The sequence below is a fragment of the Podarcis raffonei genome, chromosome 1 (genome assembly GCF_027172205.1).
Source record: "Podarcis raffonei isolate rPodRaf1 chromosome 1, rPodRaf1.pri, whole genome shotgun sequence".
NCBI classification, from domain to species: domain Eukaryota; kingdom Metazoa; phylum Chordata; class Lepidosauria; order Squamata; family Lacertidae; genus Podarcis; species Podarcis raffonei.
Window position 1 is genome coordinate 17,252,884 of NC_070602.1, and position 24,821 is coordinate 17,277,704.

At 45.8% G+C, this 24,821-nt stretch overlaps 1 protein-coding gene across 14 annotated transcripts in view; it reads right to left on the reverse strand.

Annotated features, from left to right (window-relative positions):
* Positions 1–228: 228 nt before the first annotated feature.
* Positions 229–24,821, reverse strand: part of EVL (Enah/Vasp-like) — a 146,700-nt gene continuing 122,107 nt past the window's right edge. For 5 of the 14 annotated variants that reach the window (XM_053374126.1, XM_053373962.1, XM_053373723.1 and 2 more), the window contains 12 exons: positions 23,498–23,561; positions 18,952–19,010; positions 17,456–18,340; positions 11,860–12,074; positions 10,047–10,162; positions 8,782–8,842; positions 6,783–6,846; positions 6,008–6,077; positions 5,846–5,908; positions 3,700–3,766; positions 2,331–2,388; positions 229–454 (listed from right to left, as the gene is read on the reverse strand). In XM_053374126.1, the coding sequence (XP_053230101.1) occupies positions 417–454; positions 2,331–2,388; positions 3,700–3,766; positions 5,846–5,908; positions 6,008–6,077; positions 6,783–6,846; positions 8,782–8,842; positions 10,047–10,162; positions 11,860–12,074; positions 17,456–18,340; positions 18,952–19,010; positions 23,498–23,561 (1,760 nt within the window). In that variant the 3' untranslated portion in view covers positions 229–416. The remainder of the gene's footprint in view (positions 455–2,330; positions 2,389–3,699; positions 3,767–5,845; positions 5,909–6,007; positions 6,078–6,782; positions 6,847–8,781; positions 8,843–10,046; positions 10,163–11,859; positions 12,075–17,455; positions 18,341–18,951; positions 19,011–23,497; positions 23,562–24,821) is intronic. The other 9 variants (XM_053373880.1, XM_053373807.1, XM_053374506.1 and 6 more) reach the window with 9 other exon arrangements.

The following is a 24,821-nucleotide window of genomic DNA, read 5'->3' on the forward strand; positions in this document are numbered from 1 at the left end:
GCAGTCTACCAGTAAAATTACTCTGAAGTCATCTAGTAAAAGCGAATGGTTCACATGTTTCCTTACCTACTATATACTAAAAAAAAAGTCATACATTTAAATAAGCAAATACAAAATACAAAAAAGGCTGACCAACTCTGATGTGCATTGTCAGATGAAATTTTAAAAAATCCAGAAATTTAAATTTTAATATTTTCTTTTTTTAAGATTTTAAGACTTCTCTCTCTCTTTTTAAATGAAGCAAATCCAAGGCAGCAGCAAGCCTCAAAGTCTGCTGAGTCTGCTAATAAAAAGGATTTAAGAACAAAAGACAGAGCCAGGTGTCCTCTTTCACCATCTTGCATGGTCTTGGGATGCTCAGACACGATCCAGTTGCCTTTCACATCCTATGTGGCTTCTAGATGGTTCCATGGCCATTATGTCGTGCTGATTCTACTCAACTCTTGCCTGATGGCTGGAAAAAAGAGGAAACAATAAAAAAAGGGAATAAGCCAGAGCTTACGGTCAAGGCACTATACCGTCATAGCTTCACACCTAAGCTAAAGACCACTGACTATATTTTGGGAAGTGGTTAAGATTACAAATGCGGTGGTGGCAGCAGCAGCAGCAAGAGAAGGACGGTACAGATCCACACACCATATGCTTGAAGCACCTTGGGAGCTGCAGCTTAACCCCAACAGAGCTACAATTCCCAGCACCCTTAAACTACAGTTCCAGCTATTCGTTTTGGGTGTGTGTTTTGCTTTAAATGTATGAAGGCAGTATCTACACCATCCTTCCCTTGCTGCTTGCTTCAGGGCTGCCTTACCTGTGGCCCCTCCAGATGTTGCCGGACCACGGCTCTGCATTGCCAGGGGGTTGGACTAGATGACCCTTGGGGGTATATCCCTTCGAACTCTACAATTCTCTACAAACTCCCAGCACCTCTGACCACTGCCCTGGCTGCCTGGCAGGGGCTGATGGGAGATGGAGTCCAACAGCATCACAGGCTGCCCACATCCGGCTCACAGCAGATGGGATGATGGGAGAGTCGCAGGTAAGCCACCCCTGGCTTCAGCAACATATCGAGCGGCAAGGGTTGGCCTGGAAGGATGCCAAGGCAAGGCTGTTCAGTTGTGTGTGTAAGGCAGGGCTGATGTGGCAGCGAGAGCAAATATAAACACGGGCGCAAAACTGGATTTTTTTGAGACATGAGGCTCTGCTGACCTTTCTCTGTGGCACAGGATTCACAAACGTTCAGGACCGAGTGGCAGAAAAAAGATTATTCCAGGTGTCTCTCTGGGGAGACTTAATCGTATTTCCTTCTCCATGGGAATAATATTTCTTTGTGGGTACTGGGCTAGGAATTGCAGATACAGGGGTAGTCAACGTGGCGCCCTTCGGATACGGACCACAAATCCCATCATCCTCAGCCAATATAGCCGACGGTCAGGGATGTTGGAGTTGTCATCCACAGCAACCAGAGGGCACCATGTTGGCTATGCCTGTCCTAAGAGGTAATTCGCAGTGTTTTCACCCACACTCCCAGTTCCCAGGACTGGATGCGGGAAGGTGAACGGGCTGGCTTGAGCGTCATGCAATAAAAGAAATTATCAATGTGTCTTATACATACACTCCATGTTTAAGCAAAGGCATCTCAGCACACTAGAGAGTTTGATAGCTCAGTTGGTTAGTGCGTGGTACTGATAACGCCAAGGTGGCAGGTTCGATCCCTGTATGGGGAAGCTGAATATTCTTACATTGCAAGGGCTTGGACTAGATCAGGGCTTGGCAAAGTTTTTGTTGCTTGGGCCAGTTCATGGTCCTGCAGACGCCGCAGTGCGCCAGAGCGCACACACACATGCGCCAACACTCCTTCCAGCGTGGAGGAGGCATGCACAGCTTCCCATTGGTTGCAGGAGCTTCCTGCAGCCAATGGGAAGCTGCCCAGCATCACGGAAGGCGGTCCCTGCTCCGCGCTGGTTCAGCATGGCGCACGGGAGCTGAACAAGCGGGCGGCGGGGGCCCATGGGCCTTAGGTTGCCGACTCCTGGACTAGATGGTCCTCAGGGTCCCCTTCCAATTCTACAGTTCTATAATGCTCACGCACCTGGATTACTGGTCAAGCAGTTGAACGGTGAAACAGACAACCTCAGGTGGAGGTGGACTCTCAGAAAGTGATGGGCAAGTTTGTAAGCAGAGGATGGATGGGCACCTATTAGGGAGGCTGTAGCAATGGGCTTCCTGCACTGGGTTAGGTGACCTTTGAGGTACCTTCCAACTCTGCAATTCCACCCTTGGCCAATGCGAGAAATGCATTTCATGCCTAACCACCCCTCCTCGCTTCTTACCATCGATTATCTCTTCTTTTACTTTGTGTAATTCTTTTACAACTTCCTCCAATATTTCCTTGAAAGACAAGAAAAAGTTAAAAAATTAAAATGTCCTCTGAAAGAAAGAAAGAAAGAAAGAAAGAAAGAAAGAAAGAAAGAAAGGTAGGTCCTTTGCATTGGTATAAATGGAACTTCTCCTAACAAAGCACTTAACTGGTCCCTATGACAGCCAGTGTGGTGTAGTGGTTAAGAGCGGTGGACTCGTAATCTGGTGAATCGGGTTCGCGTCTCCGCTCCTCCACATGCAGCTGCTGGGTGACCTTGGGCCAGTCACACTTCTCTGAAGTCTCTCAGCCCCACTCACCTCACAGAGTGTTTGTTGTGGGGGAGGAGGGGAAAGGAGAATGTTAGCCGCTTTGAGACTCCTTAAAGGGAGTGAAAGGCGGGATATCAAATCTAAACTCCTCCTTCTTCTATGTTGCATGAGATCGCTTGCATGAGATGCAGAATTGTTTTTATCAGTCACTGACTTTGAAGCAGCCATGTGTGGACGTGTATTTGTTTTCCAGTTTATTATGGTGAAAGTGTTGGCATAGCACCTATCATAAACTTTGGGGTAAGGCTGCAGGTTCTATGTCTGCCCAGGATTACACAGAACTGTTGCCGATAAGAGTCGCCAATACAGTGGTACCTCAGTTTACGAACTTAATCCGTTCCGGAAGTCCATTCTTAAACTGAAATCGTTCTTAAACCGAGGCGCCCTTTCCCTAATGAGGCCTCCTGCCACCAGTGCCCTTCCACTGTTCGGCTTCCGTTCTTAGACCAAGGTAAAGTTCGCAAACCGGGACACTACTTCCAGTTTTGCGGATTTCGTAAACCGATTGTTCATAAACAGGGCTGTTCTTAAACCGAGGTACCACTGTACTGGGCAATAGGCCTAACCTGGTATAACAAGGCTACTTCCTATGTTCTTATTTACAGCAAGAAGCTGTAACCCAAAGAATAAATGAAAAACTGCTCTTATCTGCAACCAGATCCAGCGCCGAGGGCCTTCTGGCGGTTCCCTCACTGCGAGAAGTGAGGTTACAGGGAACCAGACAGAGGGCCTTCTTGGTAGTGGCGCCCGCCCCGTGGAACGCCCTCCCTTCAGATGTGAAGGAAATAAGCAGCTATCTTATCTTTAAAAGACATCTGAAGGCAGCCCTGTTTAGGGAAGTTTGTAATATTTAATGCTGTATTGTTTTTAACACTCGATTGGAAGCCGCCCAGAGTGGCTGGGGAAACTCAGCCAGATGAGCGGGGTATAAATAAATTATTATTATTATTATTATTATTATTATTATTATTATTATTATTATTATTTCTGTGTGCAAAACTCCCAACTCACTTGTTTCATGCGATCAAAATCTAAGGTGTCCATGGCCACGTCATTGCTGCTGCTTGCAGGTTTCATCCTTGAAAAAGAGAGGAACAAAATAAAACATAGAGGGACATTCCCCAACGTTTTCTAAAGCCACTGGCCATGATGCTGGCCATTCTTCCTCGCACAAAGAGGTGCATAAAAGCAGGTGGAAGGAGCTCACGAGGGGTTAATTGCTTTGACCCTCTTGCATCACCGGGAAGCACTCAGCAGCCAGCATGATCTTGCTAAGCAAGCAGCGCTAAGAAGCATCCACCGTGCGTCACCCGAAAGACGTCCGTTCCCAAGAGGAGAACGCACTGGAAAAGGGGGAGGAGTTTGCTGAAATGCATCAGGGTACGTGAGGATTTTATTATTTTTTTTTAAAAAAAAATCTGTAATGCTAATCCAGATAATTTCTATGACTACTTTACAGCAGAGCCCTTTCACTGCTGTTAATGATTGACCATGCCACGTTTGAAAACACAACCTGGAAAGCGGTTTTAATACTTTCTCCTCTCCCAGGCATACCTGCCCTTGTTTCCCCACGCCCCCCCCCATAAAAGTGCTTTTCAGTCATACGTGGCTTGACGTGCCAACAGAAAAGAGCGCCGTCGTCTGCACACAACGGCCACTTCTTAAGCATTTGGGCACTACTTGTTGTAGAGCTTGAGGCAGGAGGACCTCATGTGGCCAACACTGTGCAGTGCAGAAAGAATGGTTTTACAAGTTGCCAGGTGCAAAAAGGAAGGCCAAACTATGTGGCCAGTTTTTGCAGGATGTGATGATATTATTATTATTATTATTGAAATTTGGATAGCGCCCTTCAGCCGAAGATGAAGCCACACACTCATAAAGCCACACACTGGCCATGCTTGGGTGTAATAGTCACCCTAAGCCATGCTTAGGAAAATTAGCTTGTGCATGAGCTGCCTGAAGACTGAAGCAGTCCCCACTTTGCTCCTTTGTTCCTGGAGCTGGAAACAAACCACAGGCTAGCAGGCTTAGTGTTACATCCAAACCATTTCCTTCTTGCAGCACCATGCTAGCCAGCTTAACACAGCTTTATTTCATGAGGGCTTTGCACCGTGAATTTTGCACTAATAATCTATTACTCTATATTTTAAATTTTGTATACTACTGTATTTTTTGCTCTATAAGACGCACTTTTCCCCTCCTAAAAAGTAAGGGGAAATGTGTGTGCGTCTTATGGAGCGAATGCAGGCGTGCTCTTTAAAGGGATGAAGGCTCCCCTTGCCTGGGAGAGGCTGTGCGCGGCTATCCCATAAGCCAGGACAGCAAGCAGGATCGCTGCGCAGCGATCCCGCTTGCTTTCCTGGCTTATGGGATTCAGAATATTTTTTTTCTTGTTTTCCTCTTCCAAAAACTAGGTGCATCTTATGGTCTGGTGTGTCTTATAGAGTGGAAAATACGGTATATGTTTCCTATTCCCCCCCACCCCACGAAAACCTCTTTGAAAAACATATGGTAGAATAAACAAACAAATAAAATGATCCCAAGAAAAAATTGCTCCTGGAAGCTGCTCTTTGGCAAGGAATTGAAGTTGCCGCTTGTGGTGTTATAGTCCCCTTTAAGGCTAGCATGTGGGGACAGCTCCACACACTCCTGTGACAAATTGCAGCCTTGGGGCAGAATTTTCATCAGCAAGAAGACACAGGAGGACAGAGCTAAAACAAACCATTCCACAAACCTGATTCTGATGAGACCACCACTACCCCTGGGCTGCTATTTAAGGTTTTGCTTTCTTCTTCTTCTTCTTCTTCCTCCTCCTCTTCTTCTTCTCTTCTTCTTCTTCTTGTAACATCACACAGTGCCAAACTATGCATTCAATACAATGCGTCGTGTGGCTCTCAAAAAATGTACTGCATCGTCAGAGGGCTACATAACGTATAGCTTAGCACGCTTTGCAGAATTTTGCAAACTAGCACCGTAGTATTTTGGGGGAGAGCTTTGTCTCTATGCAAAAGTCGTCGAGACCAACGTTTGCTCAACGGCAGGGAAGCAGACATAGTGGCAAGTTGCATGAAGGAAGGCAGGAAGTTAGCTGACGAACGAAAGGATTTGCGTGAGTTCGCAAAGACAAGATAGAGGAGTCAGAGCAGTTTTTCAATACCTAAAGGATGGTTGGAACTGAATGGGGCTCTTTGGTTCAGGACTCCTCCCCACTGATGGATTTCTATGGTGAGAGAGGATATGACATGAGCGCATGCAGCTGCAGCATGCGCACATTCCAATGCATGCTGGTGGACCCACAAAGGGAGACTCCGCAGCTCACCTAGAGAGTAGCGCAGTGACAGGTTTTTCCACAGAGTTGCTTCTCTCCCAAGGCTTCTTTCCAGCATCTGCTTAAAAAAGAAACCCATGCAAAGTGAACAAGAGAGAGCTTGGCTTTGTGGTGCTTTCCCCCTCTTCCCCATCATTATCGTAACAACAAACAAACAACAGGCCTGTATAGGGACGTTCTTAATGCTTAGTGTTTTATTAAGTCTCTGTATATGTTGGAAGCTGCCCAGAGTGGCTGGGGCAATGATATGCCAGTAACTCGTTTGTAGCATTAAGCTTGCATCTGGAAACAAAGCAAGATTTATCTATTGATGGAGATTGGTTGTATTTAAGTTCCTGTGATATACAAATGATTCTATAGATCAATATTATGTTACCCCAGAACGAGCAAGAAAAATAAATAAATCTGTGTATTTTTATTGAATCTTTCAGAAGACGCTTTCAAGTTGTAAGATGTTCATCAGTGATGATTTGCAAAAAAATGTTGCTAAATTGCTATTCATGACTGGCTGAGAAGTAAAACACTTGACATTTTAAAAAGAAAGAAAAAGATTTATCTATTGAACCTGGGACTCCCCCCCCCCCGCCGCCGCCAGAGAGACCACCCAGAATCCTCTAGGCTTTCTGCAACTTCTGTGTTTTTATGCAGCCCCCAGTCCTCTCCATGGGCTGTTTGTTCAGTACCAGGATGGTGAAGTCAGGCTCCACCACTGACCTACTTGCTGACTGCTTTCAAAGGGAGAGAAGCGCGTAACGGAACAGAATACCTGAGGAATTTTGCTGCTGAACAGGGCCTCGCGTACCGGGGGAAGGAGAGGTGCTAGCCTCCTCCTAGAAAACAAGCAAACAAAGCTTCGGATTAACGTTTCGGAAGAACTCGTACTTTCCTGCGACTGCTATGTTAGGAGCAACTTTTTTTTCTGTAAAAGAACATAGAAGATAAGCAGGGCCCTGATGGATCTCAGACCAAAGGCACAGGCAGTCCAGCATCTTCTCGTGCCAGTGGCCAATCAAATGCCCATGGGAAACTCATAAGCAGAACCTCAGCAGAACAACACTCTCCACAGCTACGACTTCCAGCAACAGGTATTCAGAGGCATACTGCCTCCGACAGAGGAGGTAGAAAAAGAGAAAAGGGAAAGGACCCCTGGACGGTTAAGTCCAGTCAAAGGCGACTATGGTGTTGTGGCGCTCATCTCACTTCAGGCCAAGGGAGCCAGCGTTTGTCCACAGACAGCTATCCAGGTCATGTAGCCAGCATGACTAAACTGCTTCTGGTGCAACAGAACATCGTGATGGAAGGAAGAGCACACGGAAAGGCCGTTTACCTCCCTGCCATAGCGGTAACTATTTATCTACTTGAACTGGCATGCTTTTGAACTGCTAGGTTGGCAGGAGCTGGGACCAAGCAACGGAAGCTCACTCCATTGCGGGGATTTGAACCACCGACCTTCCAGTCTATGGACTCTGGCGTAGTTGAAGACTGCCATTGCAGGATGCCTTACAAAGAGTTTGCCCACATGGAGGTTACGTCCCTGAAGATTTGCCCCACTACTTACTGGTTTGCCCAGTCTGCAAGGACCTAAGAGCATTCTTGTTCAAGGATTTAAATCTCCCAGTTGACAGTTTGGTTGGGTATCTGATTAACTTTTTATTAGGGGACAGATCCCTCTACACCTTTGAAAAAGTGGCCTGCTGTGCTATTATAGTGTCAGTTTAAGAAAGGTTCCTGGGGATAAGTTTAATTATTCGTGGGAGCAAACAGAACGCCTTGTTTTACTAATTATTTTAACTGTGTAATATATTTCATTCTGCTTTATGTATTTTGCAATGGCCTCAGCTACAGAAATAAATAATGTTCGTATTTGTATTCATGGCTGGTGGCCATTATATATTCTGTCCTACTTCTAAAGATCAGAGGGTTTCTTCCCCGCCTGCAAAATACAACAGAACTGGGCTTCACTTCTTTTGTATTACAGAGCATTCTTCCCAAAGGAACCCATCTCATTCCCTTCGCATAGGACGTAATATAGGAGTGTCTTACACAGCTCCATATATGTTTGTGTGCATGACTGTGTTCAGACAAAACATTAAGCCATAAACCATTGTTCGGCAAATCAGTCCGTGTGCGAGTTCAGTGCTGGTTTATGCAGCTCAAGCTCAGAGATTGCAGAGGGATCTGGCGAATTGGGATTTTGAAGTGGACACACCTAATTTGATCTGCCTGGACCAAAGCAGATATCGAAGCTGCAGCTCACTTCGAAACTCACACACTGCGAGATTCTCGCTCTCTTACAAATTTTAATACACGGTGGTCTGAGAGCCAAACGCCTGTTTTCCTTTGTTTTTTAAAGAAAGCAATTTCGTGTACGTGTACGTATTCCACGTTAAATTTCCTCGATATTAAAAGTGAGCTGAAAACAATGTTTGTAAATTACACAGAAATTACTTTACCCCCCGCCTGTCCCTGAGAGTAATGGCACGCCATCAAGTCATGATGTCAACATGTGTGGAAAGAGGACCTCTGCATGGTGGCCAGTCACTCTTAGGCAGCTGAAATCGCTTCATTTGACTGCAGATTGAAAACTTCGTTTTGAGATTGAAAACTTCATTTTGTGCAGAAGGCGAACTCGCAGCAGAAAAGAAACGGAGTTGCAAGCGACAAATGCACAGAGGAATGGAAAACAATGCCTTCTTACACCAGCTGGTTTGGGAGACATTTTTCACTACTGCAAACTCCACAGTGTGAGGCGGTGTTCCACTTACGTTTTGGCTTTCCTCTTCCTTTTTGTCAGCTGGCTTGTCCGACTGTGATGCTGCTTTCCTCCTTAGGACAGAGTGAAGGGTGAGACTATAAACTAGTTCCTCGGATAAATATTCACCGACCACAGAATTCAGAGAACCAGCGAGTTCATACTCCCCACCCCCTTACCTTACTTAGTTGAATTTATGTGTGTGTGCACAGAAGGCAGAGAAAAGAATTAGGAAGAACTGGGAAGGCTTGTCAGAGTTACTTTGGTGGTTGTTTTTACTAGAACCCCAAGATCTACCAACCAGAGTCAAGTGCAGAAGACATACGGTTGGAATTAAGAACACAAAGAGCACCAGAAGAGCTCTGCTGGGTCAGGTCAATTGCTGATCTAGTTCAGCATCCAACCAGATGCCGATGAGAAGCCCACTAGTTCTCCCCACTTGTGATTCCCAGCAACTGGATTTCAGAGGCATATCCCTTTCAAGAGTGGAGGCAGAACATTGTAGCTGGTAGCAACTGGAAACCTTCTCCTTGAATTGCTGCAATCCTCTTTCAATTCACCCAAGTTGTTGGCCATCATCACATATTATTTGGGAGCGAATCCCATAGAGCAGGGTATCCCAAACTTGGGTCTCCAGCTGTTTTTAGACTACAGTTCCCACTATCCCTGACCATTGGTCCTGCTAGCTAGGGATGATGGGAGTTGTAGTCCAAAAAAACAGCTGGAGACCCAAGTTTGGAAAACTATGCTGTAGATTAACTATCTGTGTGAACATGGTGCCTGGCCAAATTCTGAGCCTAGATGTTGGTTTATAGTATCAGCATTGAACCGACCCTCACAGTATTTTCACACAAAAGCCCACTCCTGGTTAGTGTTCTTCACTTCAGCACCATCTCTGAGGTGAGAAAAGCTGTGTTGTTGCAATGGTTAAACAACTGAGAGTCATAAACTCTTGCCAATCTACTACTACAGATCACCCAGGGATCTACTGGTAGATCCCAATGTACATTCTAATCCCCCGCCCCGCCCCCCCGCTGTGGAATTTGGGCAGCTCCTTGGCTTGAAAACCTCCAAGGACAGTCGCCCTGGTCTCCCTAAATTAGAGATTAGCAACTAGGTTAATGCGACCTATAGTGGGCCAAATCTAACTCTCCCTTCTTGCTAAGATTCTTGGAACAGTTTGGGGGTGGGGGAATTAGATAAGAGCCAGTGTTACTCACAGATAATACACAACATCCCACCCCTCAATTACTGTAGGCAGGAGTGAGAACCACCAACCTTTTCGCCAGTAGTTTATTCATTTCTTCCATTAGTCCGCCTCCACCACTACTCGTCCTATTGGCATCGCCCTTGGAAGCACCACTGGGACTAGAACCTCCTGAGGCATCCTCTGGCTTTTAAGACAGAAACCAGCATTTTAGATCTGGGCACTAAGGGGGTCCAATTTCGCTGTCTAAGCAGAGAAAGGCGACAAAAAAAATCCAAGGAACTAAGGGCAGCTGTCGCTGTCAAGACAACTAGTGGCTGAAACATAATAGGAGGCCATCTGTGAATTTTGTGTGTGTGTGTGTGTTGCTTTACTAATTAGTTGTTTGCAGGACACAAATGTTCATATTATCTTATTATCATTATTATTTTTAAAGGAAGATTTGTTCGCTGCACTGGTGTGTACATGAACACCTATGAAGTGATATGATACAATGATGTGTGTCTATTTTATAGAGACTGACGACTGAATTCAGTAACAAAAGCACCTTAGTTGTAACCACATCACGTGAACACAAGCCTTACCGAGAGAAGCATAAATTACTTCCATGGAACAGCAGCAATCTGCAGTGTGAATACGACACACATGCATTCACTATACTGAGTTTATCTTTTAAAAATGGGCTTACCTATTGGCCTGCGAGTTGCTGAGGGACACAGGGGCAGAAAAACCTAAATGTGCTATTGCCTGCACACACATCATGTGACTTGAGAGCGGCCAGCCATCTAATCCAGAGCTATGCTTGCTGAGTTGGGTAGGCAGCCTCATTCACTCAGAACAAGATGTCCATGCTAACACTCCTCCAGGACTGGGTTCTAAACTCCACCGTGAAGTATTAACAAGGGCAATACCCATCTTGGGGCAGACAGGGCTCGCCAAACTGGGAAGTTAGCACAGCCAGAAGAAAGAAAACTCTGATTCTAAACCTCTGCTGCCTGGTGGGACATCTTCGGGATAAGAAAAGGCTCAGGAGTTAAAAAGGTAAAGGGACCCCTGATCATTAGGTCCTGTCGTGGCAGCGCTCATCTTGCTTTATTGGCCGAGGGAGCCAGCGTACAGCTTCCGGGTCATGTGGCCAGCCATGACTAAGCTGCTTCTGGAGAACCAGAGCAGCGCACGGAAACGCCATTTACCTTCCCGCCAGAGGGTACCTATTTATCTACTTGCACTTTGACGTGCTTTCGAACTGCTAGGTTGGCAGGAGCAGGGACCGAGCAATGGGAGCTCACCCCGTCGTGGGGATTCGAACCGCCGACCTTCTGATCGGCAAATCCAGAGTGGAGTCTCTAAGACGGTTGAATGGAGCCTTTTATGCCTCTTTCCAGCAACTCCTGCAGCCCAGCTGATACTAAACACATTGCCCTGCTTTCCACTGGACCACATCAGTGAGGCCGAGAGGGAGGTCTTGTCATCTGGGCAGCCCAAGAACTCCACACACACTCCCCAGGCTTGTGTCCTGGGGAAGTCACTTCAGTGCCACTAACACAGTAGTTTGACTTTACCCACAGAGGTGCACTCCATTGTCTCTTCGAGACAGATGGATGACAACAACAACCCAACTGGAACACTAAAGAATTTAGTGTCATGTGTATGTGCTGGTAGGGTGTGAGTGCTGCATATTTTGTGTCAGGATTATGCCTTGGCAAGAGGGAGGGTGCCCCTATAATATCTGCCCTAAGATGGAAGGCTAAAGCTGAGAGAGAGGGGCAGTGAGCAACTTGCTTCAGCAGAGCTAGGATTTGAAATTGAGTTCCCGGTCTAAACTCTATGCCACCACGGCCACCGCCGCCAGCAGCAGCAGCAGCAGCAGCCCTCATTCCTTACCCGTTGTACTCTCCTTAGTTTGGCACCAGCCAGAGCTGCCGCTAGTCCCGACACGGACCCGTCGTCAGTGCCGGACCCTCCACCGCCTGCTGGCAACGGGGGCGGCGGGGGTGGCACAGTGCCCGAAGGGGGAGGAGGCGGGGGAGGAGGCGGAGGTGGACCACCAGAGGAAGTGGGTATCCCAGCCGAGGGGTGGCCTGGTGGAAGGACGGGGCCTGGAACGTAAAAGAACAATAATTCAGGAATCACATGGTACTCCACCCTGAACACTTATTGTCCCCTTTCCTTAATCGTTGCTCATGTCAAAGTAGACAGGAGACACCAAATTTCTCAGGTTCCCATGATCCACCAAGCAAACAGTATACAAACAGTATACCTCAAGTTGAATGTGCTTCGGGGGTTGAGCACGTTCGAGTTGCGCTCCGCGGCAACCCGGAAGTAATGGAGCGCATTACTTCCGGGTTTCGCCGCTCACTCATGCGCATACGCTTAAAATGACGTCACGCGCATGCGCGGAAGCAGCGAAACACGACCCGCGCAGACGTGCCATTGCATCTTGCGTTCCATTCGGGATGCGAATTGGGCTCTGGAACGGATCCCGTTTGCATCCCGAGGTACCACTGTGTGTCAAATGTCAAAAACTCACTGCTGCTGCCACTATCAGGCCCCTTGGGGAATAGTTTGGGTCCTGAGCAAGCAAATATTCACAGATCTTCTACAGGGGCAAATGCAGCGGACCTTCAAGATAGTCACAGCCAAAGCCCACTCAAAGACACGCCCCCTTACAATAATCTTATAATTATACAATATAATAATCAGGGATTTATCACAACAATCAGTGTAGATCTCTGTGCGTTGCCTTTCAGCCAGAGCTACTATTTTCTGTGCAATTATTATTATTACTATTACTATTATTATTAGAGTTTGGACTTGATATCCTGCCTTTCACTCCCCTTAAGGAGTCTTAAAGCGGCTAACATTCTCCTTTCCCTTTCTCCCCCACAACAAACACTCTGTGAGGTGAGTGAGGCTGAGAGACTTCAGAGAAGTGTGACTAGCCCAAGGTCACCCAGCAGCTGCATGTGGAGGAGCGGGGAAGCGAACCCAGTTCACCAGATTACAAGTCCACAGCTCTTAACCACTACACTATTTGTCTATTACTCTTCATCCACAGATCTCTTGGACAAATGATTTGGACCACTCCAATATCTTCTTTCAGAGTGACTTAAGTTGTGTTTTCCATCATATGTAATAGAACTTGCACACCATTCTCGTAAAACTGAAGCACGTCGTCTTTTCAGTGCTCCGAACACTTAGCTTTGGAACATATAATGGCTAAAAAGCTCCCCTTTCATGCTGATTGGGTGGTTCTAGGATGCTGGAGATAGGGACCCTGCTGCAGAAATAGTAAGGGGGTCTTCAACCCACCATGACCTAGGCCAATACACCACTGATCTTCTCTCTCCCCATCCCTTAGACACCAGTCAGCAACTCTTTCCCCAGGGTTCAGATTCCAGGCATCTGCCATGCTTTGGGTCATTCAAATGGTATTGCAATAAAGTAGAATATACAAAATAAAAGAAGCAATAAAATATTATTTAAAAAATTTAATATGAATATTTCATGAGATGGATGTGCCCCAACTCCCCTCGTCAACAACAAATCAACATACGCATCACCTGCGGACCATAGTTTGGAAATCCTTGATCTAGACATAAATCACTGAAAGATACATTCACACAAAACTCTCCCAATAAAGTAGATTCCACAGATTTTATAGGCAGCTAAACCTGTTCTCTTGTTTAGATATTTGTAGCCTTGAGAGGTTTCTGCATTTCACCCTGGGCCACATCTGAACTTGGCCACTGCGAAAAAGACACAACTGGACAGATATTTGGGGTCAATACATTTTTATGTTCTAACGTATATGCAAAAATGTCCCAGCATCACACTTAACTTTACATTATTCCAAACTTGTAAACATCCACCCGTTCTGTCATCTTTGGCAAATCAAAATTGCTTCCCGGCCACCAGGTTGGGACACTTAGAAAGATGTTTTTTTTTTTTTTAAAGTATACCACTTCATATAATTTTTTTTTAAAAAATCCTTGACTGTTCCTTGACATAAACCAATTAAGAATGGGCATTCAGTAAAAGTTTATGAATAACTAGATTAGAAACCCAAGATAAAAGCAAAACTATCTATCTATCATCGATCTATGTCACAACTAAAACAGAATAGTGTACAAAAACAAAGGATTAAAAAGTTAAGGTTGGGCAAAGTTTCCATGAAAGTTTGGGCAAACACTCATTTATAGGTGTTTAAAAATGAATACTGTCTCCATCTCATGAATTACCTGGGGGTGATGGGTGCTGCATTATGGCTTGGAGATAAAAGCCCACCCTTCAGCTTCTTCTTGTGATTACGCTACGCAACGGTACGCAGTACCGGCACCTTTTCGAAGGAGAAGGTGGCAGGAAGGCTCTCAGGTGCTCCCAGAGCATCACGCCTCCTTCCCTGAGCTGGGCAAATGCTCCCCAGGTTTGGGGAAGGAAGCGCAAGGCTCTGACAGAATCCTGGAGATGCACTGCCTCCTTCCCAAAGCCCACGAGCCCATATCCTGGCAGAATGTTGGACGGTAGGACCCATGGTGAAAATAAGGCATGCGCAGTCAGGTACTGCATTCAGAAAAAAGGTATGGCCGTTTACTTAACAGGCATCATGTAAGAACTATATAGCAAGATCTTAATGAAGTTCCTTCTGGTAAACATGTAGTGGTTCTACGTGTAATTGTTTTCCCTGGCCCCTGGGAAATTTTGTGCCCAGGGCAGCCACCCAGAGTACCAGCACCTCCCCCCCCAGAAGCAAAGCACTGATGACTACTTTCATTTCCCTATGCATTTTTGTGCTAACCCATAAACAATCTCATTCTGTGCCTATAGTCTGAGTCCTCAGGGCTTGTATTAAGAAAGAGCGTCTCCACCCCCATCGTTCAGCCCAGACACTGAGGTCCAGCTCCGAGGGCCTTCTGGCGGTTCCCTCACTGAGAGAAGTGAAGCTACAGGGAACCAGGCAGAGGGCCTTCTTGGTGGTGGCACCCGCCCTGTGAAACACCCTCCCATCAGATGTCAAGGAAATAAAGAACTACCTGACTTTTAGAAAACATCTGAAGACAGCCCTGTTCAGGGAAGTTTTTAATGTTTGATGTTTTATCATGTTTTTAATATTCTATTGGGAGCTGCCCAGAGTGGCTGGGGATGGGTATAAATAATAAATGATGATGAAATGAACAGGTGCTGCCTCTGAGAAGAGCCAATTCTGTGCTGACCTTTGACAATCAATTGGTCATAGAACAACCAGCAGGGGTCTCCTTCATCAGGTCTTACTATGATGAGCTAATGCAGCCGCTGACTAATCTTGCTCTCAGAAGTTCTTTTACTCAGCCAGAGACTCTCCCATCACTCATGTGTGCATTCTCTGCCTCCCCCTCCCCTAGAATTCCTTATCATACAATTGGGTTAATTTCTACCTGTCTACAGCTTTGTTTCTGTCACTTAAATCACATTGCTCTCTAAAACCACCAAAGTGTTTGATATTCCTCTTAATTTGGGGTTGTCTTCCAGTCCGTAACTTCTGTTCAAGCCCACAACGAAAAAGCGACGTAGATCTACATCTCGGCGGATTTCAGAAATCTCCAAATGAAAACTCCTGCTCTCTTTATTCCCCCCCCCCAACTGAGTTTAGCTGCCTGTGAAGCTACCTTATGCATACCCCTTGCAGCATGTTGCTTCTTTTATGAGAATTATTATTATTATCTATTCAATTTATATACCTCCCTTTATCAAAAGATCTCAGGGCGGTGTACAACATTAAAAACACATCACAGAACGTCAATGATAAAAAATAAAATAAAAAGAAGCATACTGACAGACAGCCTAATAATAAAATAGTCATCATAATAACAGCCCTCTCCCCCACACTTTCACAGGCCATAGATTATTTAATAGCCAAAGGCCTGGATAAAGAGGAATGTTTTTGCCTGGCACCCAAAGACATGTGATGATGGTGCCAGGAGAGCCTCTCTGGGGAGAGCATTCCACAATCAGGGAGCCACCACAGAAAAGGCCTGTTCTTTTGTTGCCCCCCTCCAAACCTCTCTGGGATGGGGGGACATAAAGAAAGTGCCTCAGATGACAAGCACAGAACTGAAACAGATCATCACCACAAATGAAAGCACTGCTTCAGATGTGCTTTGCCTTCCCTGCCCTCTAGGAAAAGAAGACTTCCCTTCCAATTCTGCAACTCAAACTGCCCACCTCCCCTCAATATTTCAGTAGCCCTTTTCTGTGGCATAAAAGGGGCTGCTGCAGACCCAGAGCCCTAAGCTAAACAGAGCCACTACGTAGCATTTATAGATTGCTTTAGGCTGTTCAAAATGCTCAGTCACCTCAGTAATTCCTACACCAACCTTGTAAGGGAGGTCAGTACTGTTAGCTGTATAATGCAGATGGTGGCTTGCCTGAGGCCACCTAGCTACTTCTAAGCAAAGCTAAGAGTTGAACCGCAAACTTTGTTGATTATGGCTTGTGCTCTCCGCTGGCACATCACACTAAAGTCCTCCCTCAGCCTACGAGACTTTTGTACAGGCAATCCGTTAACACAGTGGTTCTCAAAAGGTGTGGTGGCAGGAGAGTGTGGCAATTGCGGCAGGAAGATTCAAGGCCAATCAAAGAAACATTTCTACATTTCAGTGTAGTATAGTATCAAAACATTTTTTATTTGCAGAATATGGATAGATATCTTTTCAAAATGAAAGCAGGAGCATCAAGCGTGCAAGAATGATAACTGTTTTTATGTAGCTTCATTGTCTTATTACTTTCTGGATGCCCCATGGCTACATTATAAAATAGTTGTGTTCTAATCAGCCACTGCTAGGAGTTGCTCCTTTTTGTTTTCCAACGTATTTCCTTTCAATAACAAAAATCAGGGTGGCGCGATTTTATTCTGCCACAGGGGAAAAACTTCGAGAACCACTGAATTAACATATGCTAACTGGGGAGGGGGCGCGGTCTGCCTCCCTTATGTCAGCACTCCCTGTTCTCTCACTGAATGTGCTTTAAAAAAATTCTTTTGCAAATTTTAGTTTTTTGTCTCTGGCCTGAAAAAGGTTCTACACTATACTAGTTATGTATGTAGTTCTCTGGGATGTAACATCTTTATTGGGGAGCCTATACCCTCCAGATGTTGATGGGACTCCCTATTCCCATAATTCCTGACTGCAGATCATGTTTGTTTTTGTTTAGTTGTTTAGTCGTGTCCGACTCTTCGTTACCCCATGGACCAGAACACGCCAGGCACTCCTGTCTTCCACTGCCTCCCGCAGTTTGGTCAGACTCATGCTAACTGGGCCCAATGAGAATCAAACAACACCTAGAGAGTTCCAGGTTTTTGCCACCTCTGTCCTGCACCTTCCACAGGCACTTAAGCATGCTCTTGAAAGTCTGGTCAAAAAATTGGGCTTATAACCTATTGCTTAAAACCTAAAGGTGTCGCCTAAATATAAATAAATGCAATTCTTTCAAACCAAGTACTTACTGAAGTGGGAAATGGTTGATGAAGTCATGTAAGGAAGGTTCCTCTTGGACAAATTCACCTCAGATACAGCGGCGTAATAAGGAACAAAGTGTGACATGGATGGATAGAGCTGGTGTGGAGAATGAGGCGAATGTTGGGAGGGCCGGGGGAAAGCCTGGATGTAAGACCCCGCTGGGTCGGCTATGACAGGCAGATGCGAAACAGGCACGGCTTCCAAGTACGAGAAATAGGACTCGTCTGTTCTCTTTACCTGGGTCCTAGAGGAGCTCGGAGGAATTTGCGTGGCAAAATGTCCGTCGCGGTGGCCGTTCAGACCTAGCTGAGGTACGTTTGCGGAGGTGTCTTGGACCACGGTGTCTGTGGGCTCCCGCATCCTGCCGTTTTGGGCAGGGAGGACAGGGAGGACCACTGGAATATGGGGCTGCAGGAACAGACCCTTTTGTACGGGGGGCGTCAGGGTCACGGGTGGGGAGGGAGGCTGAGGGGAATAGGAGAGAGAGGAGCGCCTGGTGGGCTGAGGAGGGGCGAAGGGGTAATGGGAAGCCGGGGCAGGTGGCGGGGATAAAGAGATGTGCTTGGTGCTTCGTGTCACAGTCCTGTAGCCTGGCCAGGCCGGAGGGATGGAGGAAGCTGGAGATGGAGAGAACTCTGAGGCAGAATGTCGGTGGCAGTGCAGAGGGGGTTCCCTGGGCCCCTGAGGGGGTTTGAAAGAGGCTTTGCCCAGAGGGTCAGGGAGAGGAGAAGATGCCGACGAGATAACTTTGGCGTAAGGAGGTGGAGGCGGGACAGCACCCGTGGAAGTGGAAGCATTGTAGTTACTGTAGTCAGGAGGAGGAGACTGGCAGTGGAAGGGGGAAGAAGACACTTTTATCTGAAGGGTGGAAACTAAAAATAACAGAAAAGGAAAAGGGGGGAGGGAGGAGAAAGAATAAGATGGGTTGGAACTGAGGAACGACAGATGGCACCATGGTTAGAAAGACTAGGGACGGGGGGAAGGAGGAATTAAATCAAAAACAAATCAAAACAAAGCCAAAACTTAATAGAGATTAGTACAGGTATAGGTTTTAAGGATGCCTAAACAAAGCCAGGACAGTTAAACACCAACACGCCACAAAGCACTGGCCTTCATCTGGGCCATGCCTGTTTGCTATAACGTAGAAGACGGAACAAAACATAGCCACTCCAGGCTTTCCTTTTGCATCCCATGCCATTTAAGCCGAAGAAGATTTCTAATCCTGCGGTGTGAAAACACCTTGTGGAAAAACGAAGAGCAACCAAATCCCAGAGCACAATGAGCTAAGTTTCGACGTCAGCTGCACTTGCGCTGTTGCCATCCCTCTTTGTACCTCCCGTGTCTGACTGAAATGTTTTCAAGCCACAGGATAATTGCAGCAATACTCAACAGGCCAAACCGTTTCCAGGGAGCAGGTGAAAGTTAAAGGAGGCAAGCAGGGGAAAGGCGAGGCCTGAGTTGCTTACAAAAGCCGGATACGTGCCTGTGGTAGAGGTTCTTCTTTCCAGAGATTCCTGGCGCTGTTGCTGCTCCATGGCTTGCCTAAAACAAAAGGGAATAAGGAAAAACAAATCAAGTTTTAGTTCCTAATGTGCATTTGACCAGACACTTTGACTTTTTTTGCACTGGGTATCGTTTGTTGGGGGGGGGGAGGGATGATGCCCACAAAACAGCTTTCTTGCAGCACTGTTCATTTATTACAATCTACTATGTTTTCTGGAATGTTGTTTGCCTGTTTACTATATGTGGAACACCTTTTAAGAGACTGTAACCCAATTTTGCATGATGGCGGCTGATTTCAAGGAGTAGGTTTCTCTCTATGTTGGGCACCATTTTGAATCAAAATGGCGGACTGAACCTTTCAAAACCGCATTGAATTTTTTGTTGTGTTATTGTTGTTTTCTTAGGTTTTCCATGCAATGCCAGGTACAAGGCTTCAAGGTATTTATAGCCAGCACTAAGCATGCAAATCATCGCAAGGAGGATTTATTCAGCGGAAACCCTAAACTGCATTTTAAAAAAGAACTGCAATGAACAATATTGTATCTACTTTTTAAAAAGTTGGGTCCTTCCCTCAGGGAAATTTGAATGGCCCTGTGGCAGAGAGGGGACAGTCAAGCTGGAACAGGCTGCAGGGCAGTCTTTGACAAGGTTCCTCACCAGGTAGGCGCACCTTTTGTTACTCTTAGTAGGGTATACAAGTAGAAAGCTGTTTCTACTCACAGCACCCCTCATGGAAACGTGATGTAATCCAGGGGAAAGTGAAGCATGCTTTAAATTCAACAGGTTTCAATCGGATTTCAATGGCATGCCAGCAAGCTCAACCTTTGCTGAACTGGGTATTATAGGCCTAAGATCCCTAGTGAAGGCTGGTTTTATGGGATAAATTGTTACCTATTAGGATTTAATACCTGCAGTGCCATTTGGCTTTCTGGCTCAAGAGCAACAGCATATTGCAGCTGGGGGTGGTTGTTTGCTTAAGCCCTACTTCTAAGGACCTAGTATTTGTACTTCATTTCCTTCTCCCCTAAAGGACAGAAAAACTACAGTCCTACTTCGGGTTACAGACGCTTCAGGTTGCATTTTTTTGGACTGCGGACCACCGAAACCTGGATGTACCAGAACGGGTTACTTCCGGGATTCGGCGGTCGCGCATGCGCAGAAGACTGAATCATGCTTTGTGCATGCACGTAAGTGCCGAATCGCAACCCACATGTGCGCAGACGTGCCGCTGTGGGTTGCAAACGTGCATCCTGCATGGATCACGTTCGCAACCCGAGTGTCCACTGTATTACCATGCTCTTGGAGAAGCCAGAAACTGCTTAGTTAGGATCCCGTATTCAAGATCCCTGTCTATGATCTGTCTTTCTGGTTTTTCATCTGAAAATACGAGAGCAGTTGTTGGCAAAAATGCGATGGCTAACTATCTGTGTGAAATGGCTTCCAGCAACATAAATAAATAATATTAGCCCCAAATGTAATCGTTTCCTAATCATATTTCCCAAAATATTCCTCCATAAGTGGATCTCAGGTATAGGAAGCAACACCTTTTTTGTGGAACATATATCTCCTTCTGCAGTCCAGGTATAGCAAGAATATATAGCTTGGTCCCCTCCATCCCCGCCCCCCAAAAAGGACTATTCCTCAGGAACTATTTCCTTCACATCCTTTTACAATTTGCTTCAGAGCTGGAAAAGTAGCAGGTATGCCAGCATCATTCTCATGCGATGGAACCATAGCCTTTTAAAGGAGCATGTAGTTTCGAGGAATTCCCACCAGAGGGCCTTTTAGATCAAAACTGCCTTGGAGATTTGCTGCTCGCAGTTATAATTTGTGCTCTTTGGTAGCACACTTGTTTGAGCTAACATATGAGCAATGCACTAACAAAGCAATGCTTTGCATGGCTACTCAGAAGTAAGCCCTGCTGAACTGCATCCCCCTCTATACACACCTACCTGGAAATAAGCCTTACTTCTGAGTACACATGCGTAGGGCTGCACTGTAAATCCAATTTAGACATTGCTCCCCCCCAATGTTATTAGTCTCACTGCCCGCCATGGCAGAATTTTATGCAATTAATTATTCCACACCATTTACTTCAATGCAAGCAAACACAAGGCGAATGTGGGAGAAACATAATCAAGAAAGCTCAGTTGGTAGAGCATGAGGTTCTCAATCTCAGGGCTGTGGGTTCAAGCACCCTGTTGGGCAAAATGATTCCTGCATCGCAGGGGGTTGGACTAGATGTCCTTCGGGGTCCCTTCCAACTCTAAAACTCTAATTTACATATCACTGGAGGGCTAAAAACAACAACAGAGACTACTGATTTTATTTGCTGGATTGTTTTAAGTTCTGGACAGGGGATGCAAAAATGAACATTGGCAATTTCCAGTCCGGTTTCCATCAGAATTCTCTGACGTCCATAGTGGTAGTAGCTGGCATCTACCCTGCTCCTGTCTGGACCAGTTGAGTGCAGTAGCTCTGCCTCTTGGACAGGCCATCTTAAAGGAGTTTTTTTTTTTTTTTGATTTGATATCCCGCCTTTCACTCCCCTTCAGGAGTCTCAAAGCGGCTAACATTCTCCTTTCCCTTCCTCCCCCACAACAAACACTCTGTGAGGTGAGTGGGGCTGAGAGACTTCAAAGAAGTGTGACTGGCCCAAGGTCACCCAGCAGCTGCATGTGGAGGAGCGGAGACACGAACCCGGTTCCCCAGATTACGTGACTACCGCTCTTAACCACTACACCACACTACACCGGTTGTGGCAAGTGCCACTCTAACCAGGCCAATCCCTGTGGGATCTTCAACGTGGCTTATTATCAGTTTTGGCGGCCAACATGAAGCCAGAGGTCCCTCATTTGGATGAAATTTCTGGCTGAATGGAAGTCACGATCTCTTCACCAAAAGTGATAGGAATAGTGAGAGACAGGTGTCCAGTCATTGCACTTGTCTACAACATGCTCTGGTTTGTGAAGTCAAAGACGCTGCTGCGAATGCAAGCATTGCCCTGATCTGTGAATACCTTGCCCACATATCATGGTAACTTGCACACATCTCCCCTCAAGGATAGTTCAGAAGAGTTTCTGGAAATATCCCATGGTCGCTTCAGTCCTGAACTTTGGAAGGTCCAGTAACTGAGAAAATGCAGAATTAATTGTCACAAATGGCATGAAAACTGGGAAAAACCACCCATGCCTCTAAATGGTCCTGATTTTGATTGATAAAGTATTTCACTTGGGTCATTTGGGATCTTGGGGAGCGGCCAATAAGGGGATCACACGCCATTTCAGGAAAAGGAACCATACACAACGGTCTGAAATAATCACTAAGGTAGATGTAGCCAGCAGGATGTTCTCTACATAATGTGATCCTCTTGATAATTAGAGGCCCAGCACCTTAAGCTTGCTTAAGAAGCTTAAGAAAATAAACACACAAACATAACTGAGCAAAACATTGTGAAGATGGCTTAGGAATGGACGTCAGCTTTGTTGATTCACTCCAGCACATTTTGCGATGGGCCAAACTGATCATGCAAGGAACTTCACCAACCCTGCTGCCACCCATCACCTAAGCAAAAGTACCATCATAATCGTCACAAGCTCAAACTGGAAGATCCACATTATAAATTGCATATATGCCGTGTGGTCTCTGAGACCACCTCCACCCCCACTTTCTGTAGAAACAGCCCTATGCACCGCTAAGGGCCTTGTTGTTGGTGTCACTTCCGGGGGCTTCCCAGCCGGCAATGGCCGATGACAGGGCCTTTTCAGTGGTAGTTCCCCATTTGTGGAATGCCCTCCCAGGTGAGGTGCATCCATCTCCCTCATTACTGACTCTCAGAAGGATTTTTCTTTTCTTTTTTTTAAAAAAATCCTCTTTACCCAGGTGTTTGATGGCTGAAAGAAACTGATCCTGGCAACCCTGAAATTGCCAGTTCGGAAAATGTTTTTAGAATGTTTTAGAATGGATTTTGAATGATTTTTTTTTTAATATTTCAAAATAATTGTTATTGATGGGTTTACCACCCTGGGCTCCTCTGGGAGGAAGCACAGGGTATAAATCTAATCAATAAATAATAAAGAGGTAAGGGATGAGGCTTCCCAGAAAAATAAAAGTGAAAGCAGTGATTGGAGTGCAGATCTGTCTCACACATATCTTGATCATGCTGAAGAGTCTCTCCTATAGTGTCTTATAGTACAGAACAGAACTGATGGAGCCCAGAGTACTACAATCCTGATGGGCAAAACATATTTTATCAACACAGGGAATCTCACGGGTTGCAAATACACTGATTGGTTTTAACAGATCAGGATGCAAACATAGAAGCAGAGGCTAAAATAACCACCCACTTTGATGGGATAACAATTCCATTTATTGCATCACGTTTCATAGCGACAACTGGCCTGTACAGTAACGCAGTTTCTGAAAGAATGCCCTGGTGTTTTGATGGGCTCAATTATATTAGCAACAGTTGGTATTTGCTTAAAAAAATTACAGTGCTTTGCAGATTATTTGTTTTTGCTCCTTACCGTCTCTGAACCTCCATTTCATCTGGAGAAGGTCCATTTTGAACCTGGCGTTGGGTTGTTGGACCTAGAAGATGAAACAACACAGTAATCATTGCAAAGGCAGTAAGAATATGTCGTATGGTATCTGAAGGAGATTATTTAAGGCCATTGAAGCAGCACTCATTGGCCAGCCATGACAAAGTGAAGTGTCAATGCCAATGGACCTTGATTTTGTTTTCTGTTGATGACTTGAAAGGCAACACAGGACATACAGGAACCAGCCATTATCAGGTGCCAGCACAAAGGTAAGTATTATGGAGTAAGACACCTGTGATAAAGGGAGACCTAATGCAGAACTATTACCGTATTTTTCGCTCCACAAGATACACTTTTTTCCTCCTAAAAAGTAAGGGGAAATGTCTGTGCATCTTAGGGAGTGAATGCACTGGGCAGCAGAGGGATCCCTTGGCTACCGCTGCAGTCACGAGCTGAGGGATGCCTCTGCAGCCGGAGCCATGGCTCCCATCCGTCGCTCGCTGTGAAGCCAGCAGAGCAAGAGGCGCTGAGCAGCTACCACTCTTGCTCTGCTGGCTTCAGCGAGAGCTGCGCAGGGCCTCTTGCTCTGCTGGCTTCACAGCAAAGCGGGAGGAGGGACGGACGGGAGCAAGCAAAGCGAGAGCCGCTTACATGGCTTCTGTCCGGCTTTGCGCAGCTCTCACTTTGCTTGCCCATCCCTCCTCCCTCCTCGCTGTAAAGCAAGCAAAGCACCTGTCCCGGTGTCTCCTCCTCCTCTTCTTGCTCCAGCGTAGCCTCACTTTACAGTGAGGCAGGAGGAGGGATGGGCAAGCAAAGTGAGAGCTGTGCAAAGCAGGACAGAAGCCATGTAAGCAGCTCTCACTTTGCTTGCTTTAAAGCAAGAAAAGCAAGAGCTGCGTACATGCTCTGCGCAGAATATATTTTTTCTTGCTTTCCCCCTCTAAAAACTAGGTGCGTCTTATGGAGTTAAGAATACGGTAATTAATCTCAGCAGCAATTTTCTTTTTTTTTCTTTTTTTAAGTTTATATTAGAATTGTCATTTTTTATTTAATTGACCCATATATATTCAGAATACTTAATATTGCATAAGTTTATCTTTTTCTTTCTGAAAGTTAGTTCCATCATCTTTTATTTATTTTATTTCACAAAATTTATGCACTGCTTGTTTGTAAAGAAAACCTCAAAGCGGTTTACATATTTCAATTCCACTTCCAAGATATTGTTGGAAAACCAGGACCGGCCTTGTCCTCTTCTTCCTGATAAGATAACTAAGTCCAGTAGTTGTAAAATCTCTCATATATATATATA